Source organism: Apis cerana, linkage group LG8 (assembly GCF_029169275.1).
Source record: "Apis cerana isolate GH-2021 linkage group LG8, AcerK_1.0, whole genome shotgun sequence".
Taxonomy (NCBI): Eukaryota; Metazoa; Arthropoda; class Insecta; order Hymenoptera; family Apidae; genus Apis; species Apis cerana.
Window position 1 is genome coordinate 8,142,944 of NC_083859.1, and position 11,244 is coordinate 8,154,187.

General features: G+C 35.4%; 1 protein-coding gene across 2 annotated transcripts; it reads right to left on the reverse strand.

The window, feature by feature from the left end:
* Positions 1–86: 86 nt before the first annotated feature.
* Positions 87–10,738, reverse strand: LOC108001132 (uncharacterized). 2 transcript variants are annotated; one of them, XM_062078603.1, is made up of 10 exons: positions 10,164–10,738; positions 6,188–6,258; positions 5,739–6,099; positions 4,487–4,667; positions 4,255–4,292; positions 3,976–4,164; positions 3,561–3,873; positions 2,883–3,475; positions 1,894–2,545; positions 87–1,315 (listed from the first exon to the last, which is right to left on the reverse strand). In XM_062078603.1, exons 1-10 carry the CDS (start codon positions 10,184–10,186, stop codon positions 944–946), a joined length of 2,793 nt encoding a protein of 930 aa, XP_061934587.1. In that variant the 5' UTR covers positions 10,187–10,738; the 3' UTR covers positions 87–943. The 2 variants fall into 2 exon arrangements, with proteins under 2 accessions (XP_061934587.1, XP_061934586.1); XM_062078602.1 differs by having other exon boundaries at positions 3,976–4,292.
* Positions 10,739–11,244: the final 506 nt, after the last annotated feature.

The window sequence follows — 11,244 nt, forward strand, 5'->3', positions numbered from 1 at the left end:
GTTAATCATAAATTATGTTAAATATTTCGTAACACTAATTACTAGATATTAATCAAAATTAGAAACATAAGTCAAAGAGAATATGATTAAGTTTATACATTTTTAATTGCAATATCATATTTACAGCATATTATGGAACATTGTAATTACAAAAATATTATTTTACGATACGATATAGTCGTATTTCGTTCTACAAGTAAATAGTAGAATACGATTCGTATTATCGTTCGCAAATAGTATCTTGTGATATCTTTCTACAAGTCGCGTAATTATTAAATAATTGCAAGAAATCATATCGTATTTCCAATTGTATGCTCGTATAAATATTCTCGCACTCACATTTAATAAAAATTTTCGAAAACATTGATATATACATACATATAGAACGGGCATAGGATATGTTTTCAGACAACTATGGCATCGCGATTGTAACCGATACGCGTTGCAATACATATGTAGAAACGCGGTTTAGAAGTAACATTCAAAAGATATTAGCAACTTTCACCGTGAATATACATATATTCGTTTAATTATACACATATATGCACACGTACTTCTGCAATTTAATTTTAATAATCGCGATAATAATATGTTTACTTTCACGCCGTTTGTCATTTATTGTTTTGATTATTCGTTCCCAATTAAAAAATCAATTGACACGTGGCTTGATGATCTATTTAAATATTTTCTCAAAAATCTAAAATAAAAGATTCATGCAACTATCGAGCACGAATAATTCAAAGTTCAAGAACGATGCAATTCCGACCATTGGTCACGCGTTTTGTAGAACCTCTTTCTTGTCGAATTTTCGCCTTACTTTCTCGACGAAAGCGCCTTCTCTCGATTTCTCTTTAATACACGTTTCTAAAATCACTTTGATCGTTCTCAACGAGGAATACAAACGGGGTTTGATGGATCGAAAGATTTTTTTTAAGTATTCACTCTATTCCCTCGAGATTATTTGTCCAGGTCGCCGCGGTGCTATCCTACGCCTTGGGGCCAAAAGTCCACTGAGACCTCTAGTTTCTTCATGTTTCGTGCTTGCGGCTGTACTAGTCTCTGCAGAAGCTGTTTCGGACGGTTCTGTTTCGCTGGAAACATCTGGTTCTTCGGATATTTCTTCTTGGCTAGTTTGGGCAATCGGTGCCTCAGTCACTTTACGACGCGGTAACAACGGCGATCTTCTAGATGCTAAAAGCACTGGTGTTCTAGTGGTTGTTTTAGGATGCACCTGTAGTCTATTTCGATTACGTAATTTATTCAGAGGATTGACAGTTGTAGAACGTGCCGGAGGAGGGCTAGTTTCTGCAGGTGCCTGAAATGAACATTTTGCGTGAAAGTCGCGTGTACGTGACAACGCGGTTGTCGAAAGACGAGAAATAGACGCGAGTTAGTGTCAAAGCATGTCTGGCATGTGACATTTTGCAAAAGGGCAAATAGTGAAAGCGAAGTCCAAAGAGAAGCTTTACTGAGGCCATACGTTTTGAAAAATGCGTTGTAAAGACACGAGATTTCGTAAGGAATCGTGGGATCGCATTCTATGACTTGAGAATTTTGAAGTGAATTCAAACAGAATGGGACATACATAGTGTTGTATTATTTCGGAACGAAGATTGTAATATTTGATCATGACTTTGATTCGTCTCGATAATAATCGAAAATGTCGTAATCGAATGATTGATTTTAAATGCTTTTAAATAACTGATTTTTAAATATAGATGCTTATTTTATATATATTTATATGTACATTATTTAAATATAGAATAGTATTCTAATTTCAAAAATGTATAAACATTTAATTAAACACCATAGATTGAAATACTATGATTTTAATCGATCTTTAAATTTTTTCAAATCCGTAATTTTATAATTTTTTTTATCAAAAAATTTTACCTCGTGAGTTTCTTCCTCAGTTCCTTCTCCAGCTGGTTCATCAATTGACGATTCCTCTGCGTTATCCGAAGGAAGTGGTGTCGTAGTTGTGGTCGTCGATTGACCCGGTTTCGGTCTTAAATTTATTCTAGCCCCAGGTTTAATAACCGGTCTTGTCCCTGTTGTCGGAAGTCTTGAACGAACAGTCGATTTCGGTGCTGATGTGCTGGGTTCCTGACTAGTTTCCTTAGGTGTCTCTGAACGAATGAACTCTTGACTCTCCTCGCTACCGTTCGGAGCGGTAGTGGTCGGTCTTCCACGTCGTCGGTTGATATTTAATTTATTAAAAGACGGTCTCGATATTCCTGAGGGCCCATTAGAAGATGCAGTTGAACCACCGTTCGACGGTGCTGATGTTGTCGTCGAGATGGATCTCGTTGCTCCAGATCCACGGAATCTGCCACGAGTAGTGGAAGAAGGCCGTTCTGCGTGAACAGAGCTCGAACTTTCTTTTTGTACCGCGTCTTCCTCAATTGGATTGGATTGCTTTTGTCCAGGTCGACTTCTTTTGAAACCACCACCGTTAGAACCGTTGCTACCGAAACGGTTTCGCGTGCGTTGCGTAGGTTCCGCAGGTGCTTCGGTCGTCGTTGTACTTCCGTTTGATTTGAATCTTCAAAAAAATTGTTTTTTTTCAATTGAACATTAATTAAAAGATACAATACTAATAATTATATTATCATGAAAATAAAATAATATATATTATTTAATAATAAATAATTATATAAATGAATTCCTAAAAAAATTTAAAATTATTTCAAGAATGTTGAAATTATTTTGATAATCTTATTATCTACTATATATTTATAACTTATTATATATTTTGATAAACTTATTATATAATTATATTAGTGATTATAATAATATAATAGAATTATAGTGATACTTAAGAAATTCAAAAATTTTTTATTGAATTTTTTGTAACATTTTTTGAATAAGTCTATTTTTACCTGTTTCGAGTACTTCCATTAGTTCCACCAATACCAGGTCTTCTAAATTTCCCTCTTCCAGCTGGAGCTTGAGTAGTAGTGGTAGGTGGTTCCGTAGTCGTAGTTGTGGTAGTAGTCGTAGTAGTGCTAGTAGTAGTGGTTGGAGCAGTTGTGGTAATTACTGGTTCTGTTGCAAGACTTGCTACATTGGTTATCGTCGTTGATTCCAGAGTAGTTGCTGACAATTCAGTCGTCGCTGTCAAATCGGTAATAGCTTCGTCACTGGAAAGTGTTGTTCTATCTGAAGAAGAATCTGTAGCTTCGCTGCTCGACGCATCTACCAAATTATTTTGACCCTGTTGCACGAAAGCATACAAATCTAACGCGACTTTATCCATCGAACATGGATACTCCGTCGTTGCACTCTCAGTCGTGGTCGAAGCAATGCTCGCTGATGTTGTAGAAGATGAATCCGATTCTTCGTAGTCTTGTTTGTTCTCCAAAAATGTTTGCTTATCTTTGCTCTTCTCCGATAATGAACTTTCTTCTTTGGAATCTTGGTCTTTTTCCTCGCTTGCATGCAAGGATTGACCTCTGTTCGATTCAGGAGGAATCTATTGAAAAAATCGAAACTTACCCGAGAATTCTGTCATATGATCATTATTATATTATTTTAAAAGAACAAAACGCGATAATCACCTCTGTCGAGAGGGCAATAGGTCTCCTCCTGGTCGTAGGAATGATCTCTTCAATGATCTCTTCAACAGGAGCAGGTTCTTGAACTCGTTGCGGCCTTCCTCTTCCTCTGCTCACCGTTCTCTCTTCCCCGTTCTCTTCATTCGGTGTGACACCCAAAAATCGAACAGGCCCTTTAGGCAATACTTGGGGAAATTCCGGCCCCTCTTGATGGGTACGAAAGCTGCTGGAATCGACCAGGTCCAAACTAGGTCTGGGACGATTTCCACGAGTTCGAGTTGGTTCCGTGGTTCCAGTGTTGTGATTCGATCGTGATCTGTCGTTGGACGAATTTAATAGCTATATTACTCGAATAGAAGCGGCAGAAGGGAGCTAGATAGAAAAGGAGAAAGAGTAAAAAGTTACGTGTGATGTGCACCTTGGTGGAAATCTGGTGTTGGTCGGTAGCCTTTCCTCGGATACGTCTTCAGCTTCGACCAATTGTCTGCCTCTGTTGTTGCCATTTCTGTTTGGAATAACTTCGTTACTGGCTGGTTCCACGGTGCTCGATCTTTCCACGGTGTTATACTTGTTTCTGTTGGAGCCACGCTTAGGAGCGGACGTGGTTCTAGAAGGAACGTCGTAAGAATTGGTGACCGCTGAGTCCGCTGAACCCGCCTTATTCTCATCCTCCTCGTCATAGTAATAATATACGTACTCGTATTCATAGTCCTTCCCGTTTGGCCCTTTCTTTACCTGTTGCAATTGTGTAAAGAAACTTGGGATCATTTTTTTAACGAATAAAAAATTTTTAACAATAGTATTTCTTGTTTAATCCATTATAATTATTTGGAAATTTTTAAATTCATTTAAGTAGAAACAAATAATAATAAGGAATTAAAAGAACATATCTATTTATTAAATGAGAAATCTATACGGTTAATTCTTACCTGGATACGCGAATTTGTGCCAGCAGGAATTAAACTGACGTCGCTAAAATCGCCAAAATTACGTTCTCGAAAGGACGTTTCTTTGCCATCGTCGTGGATTATATTAACAGGAACAAAGTCAAAAGAACGCGCCTCACGTGGTGTCGTCAGAACTGGCATCATGGTTGTTGGATACTCGTTACTGAAACAATGGAAGAAATTTTCTCGTTTCTCTTTATATTCAATATATGAATATCATTTAATTTTTATTTAATATTTGCGAGATTAAATTTTATCATACATAATTGTATTGTATTCATATATATATATATACATATTGTATTTATTAAACAATTAAGAATTAAGGTATAATTTAAATTATTACGAAAAAAATTTTTTTTATAAAAATATTTATATATAAGATAAAAAAACAAAGCAAGTTTTTTTGGCTTAAAGAATTAAAAGGTTAAAAAACAACTATGTTAAAAAATAAATTAGATCTAAAATAGATCTACATTATCGTTCAAAAGTATCCAGATACTTAGGAAATTTAATATGCATAAATATTATTTAAATATTTATTATCATAACAAATATTAATTTTTTATTATTTTTTTAAAAATTACGTTCAAAATTATTTATTAACTATACACATATATTTATTATAATTAAATCTGAAATATGATAATCTTTCGATTATTTTCCTTATTTTTTATGATAATTTCTTTTCACATTTCTTCTTAATACTTTCACAAAAGTTTCTCAAACAACGATTCCATTGAGCATTTTTATGAAATATTATTATATTTTCATTCATAAAGGATAATTTTTAAATATTTTTACTTAAAAATAAATCTTATCGTATCAGTTTTATATACACATAACATTAACAATATTAAAAAAGAAAAAATAATGAAATTAATATAACTTTTTTGCCAAATTCAAATTATACTTTATAGAAAATAAGAAAGTATTCGGATTTTGAATTATAATATAAATTTTTACAAATCATATGGATGACTTTCTAATTTAAAATATTGCAATTTAAAAAATATTTTAACTACAGAAAATAATACAAATAATTGTAGCACCAAGTAACTGAGATTATATGAAGAGCAAATCAATCATCATAGTTATTACAAACTTTTTAAATTATTACTTAGTAAAACAACTTAACATAGTTTTAACTAGCTACTTTTTTTATCGATTTTTTTAATTTCAAAGTGTCTATCTCTGCTTTCCACTTTTCTTAAAGCTCTAAAGATGTTTCTACCTAACGTGCACCCCGGGAATCACTGAATCTTTGTGACTCTCGACGCGGGATTTGTGCGTGTCACTTCTTCGAACTCCATCCTCTTGAAGGATCCCGACGTCCCCAAAGTTTTCCAATTCGACGCGGACCTGCCGCTTCGTTGTGTCACCCGTTTTGTCTTCGTCCACGAAATCGAAACGTCTGATCGGGTCGAGGTCGGTCGACTTTTTATCAAAACTCTCGAACTTCGCCACAACCTTCTTCCCGTGCTTCCCATTCTTCGTGATGGTCTTTCTCTCCACGTCCACAACATCGTCATCCCCATCATCGTAGTCGGATGGCCGCGCTACATCCTCCGGCACTTTGTGAGACGTGACAAATTCTGCGCGAGGAAATATGAAAGGGATTATTTAAAAAAGAAAAAAAGGGAGAGAGAGAAATTTGAAGAATTTAAAGGGAGATAGCTTTACCTTCGTTCGACAAGGCTTTACTTCCGGTTGCATCATCGTCTGCGAGTGTATTTGCTACAGCGCAAGATATCCTGAACGATAAAAAATTGAATTATTATTATTATTATTATTTACGTTGATTTATTTTCATCGTTATTATTAATAATATAAAAAAATTTAAGAATATTATGCTTTCTATATGGATGAGGTTTTCTGAGAATCTGATGGAATGAAAGAAATATTTTCATTATTGCATCCAATTAATTTCTATGTTTCCCCTTTTTTTTAATATTAATGACTAAATGGTATCGATGAACTTTGATATCCATTGCATCCGTATGAAAAAAAAAGGGAATATCAACGAGAGTAAAATTAAAATCGCAACGAAATCGAACGAAATTATCTCGTCGAGAAACGTGTGCACAGATTCTACCGCGAGCAAACGCGGTATGGTGAAAGTTCGTGTCTGACCGGTGAGCTGGAAGCTGCGACCCGCCACAACTTGTCTCGTTCTCTTTCAAGCGGTATATTCGATCTTTAAAAATTCTCGAGCTAAGCTCGCGCCAATGTCTGTTTAACCACAAAGTCTCGACGGCATTCCAAAGTTCGCACGTTAAATTCGTACTCTCTTTCTCTTTTCCAACTTATGGGTTTCCATAAGTCGAATGGTTTGAGGTTCGAGGAAAGGAAAGAAGAGAAAAAAAATTTGTTTTTCTTAATTTTCTCGGTTTCAAAAAAATGATTTCAAAAATCGATATTTCGTTTCGCGTTTCGAGGGGATCGATTTTTTTTTTGTGACGCGAGAATAATTTAATCGAAAGAAAAAGTCAAGGCCGTCTACTAGCGTGCTTGGGAATACGAGCGCGACCTCGTCCTCCTTTGGCTCAAGGTTGTTCGATCAGATTCAGGGAAAGATCCGAAAATTGAGGAAGATCAAAAACCTACGCGACGCCTCTCCATGCGATTTTCTTCAAACAATCGCAAAATATATTGTATTAACGTACTTGAGGAATAACGTGTTTGTTGATTTGGTTCTAAAGGCCAAAACAAAAGTATTGGTGTACACAAGAATGTTGAAGTTTACTTATTGAATTGTGAGCGATTTAAATTTATAATTATATATATCTTTATGTAAAAGATTAAACTTAAATTATCAACCGATCATCATATTTTTGTACATTAAATTGTGTATACATAATAATATATATGTTCCATGAATATATAATAATACATACAATTTGTATAAAAGCATAAGTCGATCGATTTTGCGTGAGAATTTCAGGCAAGGGACGAAGGAGAAAAGAAGAAAAGAAAAAAAGAAAAGATGAAGCAGTTATACGAGGAAACGAGTTGTCCAGCAAGGTCGATCGGTTACGATCGATTACCTCTGTCGATGAAGGAGACCGGCTACTGTAAAATTAAAAGCGGGTATCGAGGGCTTGTTGCACGTCGGAAGATATACACGATTTCGTATCCTGTCTTTTCACGGAGCAAAATGAGCCGTGATCGTGCGAAATGTTGGCGATATTTTTTTATTGTGCGCAGTTCGATAGAAAGTCGAAAGGCTTTATACCACATGGCGACATTTTCGATTGAAAGGAATATATCGGGTGTATAAGATTATGGTGTTATATAAATTGAAACATGGAAAAGAAAAATATAATTTTTTCGAAGTTTGAATAATTTTTTGTAACTATACACTTATTCGATTTCTAATGAATGAATAGAAGTGAAGCAAATAAATAGAAGATTGTGAGATAGAACGAATAGAGAACGTGAGATAATAAATAAAAAAATGTGGAATAACATTTTCTCGTTTGAAGCTTTGTTTTCGAATTCGAAAGTTTGTGAATTCAGCTGATTTATCATGAAAAATGAATGTCTGTCGATTCAAATTCAATTTTTCAAAAAAAAAAAAAAGAACAGAAAAAAAAATTATATTTCGTATTCGATTTATTTTTGCTTTATGGAATTATTCAATCGAAGTGCATTTGACCAATATTTAAATTTAATTTTCTTAAAAAATGAAGCTGGATGGGATATTATATCACGCATTTTATATTTATAAAAATCGAAATTATCTTTATTTAATTATCTTTTCTTAACCTTAATAAATTTTTCCTTTAAGAGGTTAATACTTCAAGCACGAAAGGATCATAATTCTATCTTTTGAAAATAGTTACAATAATCTGAAAGATTTTTCTATAGATATTCCATATAACTTATGAAGGTTAATGGCATATAAAAAAGTAGACAATAATTTCTAATCTATTCGTTATAATGATGTCTAACACTTATTTATTTTAACGTAATTGCATTATCACTTTCTACAACGTATATCACGATGATCTTCACACTGCTTCATTCAAAAACAATGCCTCATTAATTTTATAAATTTTTCTTTACCTCAATTAAAAGAATGAGAAATTTCAGATTATTTAAATATTAGATAAAAAAGAAGACTGCAACTTAAAAAACCATTCGAAAAGATTTCTAAAGTCTATACACATTGTACGAAACATTTCTCAGAGGTTATACGAAAGAAAAAAGAAAGAAAGCAATGATGAAAATATACGTACGGAACAGAAGCAACGAACGATCAAGATAAATTTTCGCCCAAGGAATTCGAAGGTTGAGTCTCGATACGCAAGCATAATGATGGAATTTATCGTGATTCCATATGGAGAAAGCTGTCTCGGCTCACAACCGTATCTACGTAAGCGTGTACATATACAGGGTGTATCTCCACTGGCACGAGACAGACTCGCCGTTACATAACCTCACAACATTACCGTGAAAGCCTATTCGAAAATATAAGCAAATATACATACGTATATATGTATATATATATATATATATGTATATATGAATGTATGTATATATATATATTATTTTTTTTGTCTCTAAAACAACGTAACTTTACGAAGCTTGTTAAGTATATTCGCAAATGTGCGAAGATGCAATCTCGAGAAAACTTTCTATTTAACCTGTTCCCCCCTCCGTTGCGCAAATATGATTGCGCGGGATGCGAAATATACGATGCAGAGGATAAAAAGATAAAAAAGAAGAGGAAATGTTTTAACATTTACAACGGATTTTGTAAAAATCTGTTTGCGAAAGTTTACGGTCCCCACGCTCGAGCATCTTCACTCCTATCTCGATTCATCGACCATCTTTATTCTCCCACTCCCTCGATTAGATCGAAGGTGAGAGTCGAAAATTTGAATCTCTTATGGATGAGATCGTTACGATGCAATCGTGTACACTATTTTCATTCTGATCGAATTTTTGAACACGTAATTATAATTATTCGATAAAAACTAATTTCGATTATCTTCGATATAATAACGAGATAACGGGATCTATGAGCATCGATCGAAATTCGAATTTGAATTTAAGTTTGCGATGAAAGTTTTTTTCCTCTTTGTTTGTTTAACGTTTGTTGAAAGATAATTTTGGTGCGAGAAGTTTGTCACGATTGAGAAAGAGAAATCTACCATTTAAATTGTGCATCGCAATGCAGATTCTTTCCAGGCCGCGATTCAACGTTAATTATCGTTCCTCGGGGACATCGTTAAAGGGAAAAAAAATTTGTCAAAAAATGAAAGTAAGCGGAGAGCGGGATGGTTCTTTTCTCAACAATCTATCGACTAACTCTACTTTCAAGAAAAATGAAAATTTTTTCCAGTTTGCAATAGACTCTAAAATTAATTAATATTATCGATCGTTAAAAATTTCCTAAAAATATCCTCGCTCTTTTTTGCCACGCGATCATATTTCTTCACGATCCTACCACGCTCCAATTATCAAAAAAATTACACAAATGAATAAAAATTATGCATATTCTTTTTTCCCCTTAGACCCATAGAAAACGCCAATATTATATCATCGAACCTCGAGTAAGTAAAGTGCATTATCCTCTATAATAGCATCTTCGTACCAAAGAATCCTGTTCGACTATCCTTTAAAGGATGATCGTACTTAAGATATTACTTACAACAAGGCGACTTTCAACCACATGTCGATGACTCCCTGACTCTTCCTCTTGCTTCTTCCTCTTTCTTCTTCTTCCTCCTTCTCCTCCTCTTCCTCCTCCTCCTCCTCCTCCAAGATATCAAGGGATACGAACAGCTGGACGGTCCAAGCAGTGGTTCGAGCCTCTCTCGACTCAACCGCGTTCCTCGAAGGGTGGTGTGTTGCGTATAAAGAACGTAAAAGTACGAATATATTCTGCGGATACACGTTTCGTCACCGGACACTCGCGATCATCGTTGCCCTCTCCTCGAGACGACACACGTCTTCCAGCTGCGGCCGATCTTTGAGAAAGGAGGCTGAGTCGGGACCAAACACTGAGTCCTACCTTCGATACCAAGTTTCACGCGCGATCACCTCGATTCCTTTGCTCCCTTTCTTCCCTCTCTTCCCCGTTCGAGCGGCCAACTCTCTCTGCGGCCGAGGACCGAGGGACACGGGACGTGGAGAAAAAAGGAGAGAGAGAAGCGGAAAAGACGCACACACCGGTTTGTAAAAGTAAGAGGTAGTCGAAGGACGTGGTGAGGGTATGAGAACGGCGGCGAATGCAGGCCTCTACTTATACGCCACCCACCACGGCCACCTGAAGCACACCCCACCAGCCCATGGAAAACTGGACACCACGTAGTCGAACCCGACTCGATACGTATGCCGGCTCGAGCAACTCGACTCGAGATATACTCCGACTGCTATTTCGTCGCTCCCTCGACGAGTTGTTTCTTCTTCTTCTTCTGCTGCCGTTGGTTCACCCAGTTTGCCACTCTATTCCATTACAGAAAGTCTTCATCTCGACGCGCTCCTCCGTATCTATTCTCGTTCGCGTCTTCTTTCTCGTATTTTTCCTTTTAGAAACTGGTACAAATTGCGATTGGTGAAATAGTAAGTGTTATCTTGGGTCAGATTTAAATATAGATTTTATGTTCGAATGAAAGAGATAGATATAAATATATATATATTTTTATTTATATAATTCATCAAATCTATTTTAAAAATGCAATTTTAAAGAGAGATAACAAGAGTGTTACTGTTAGAGAAAAAGAAGTACA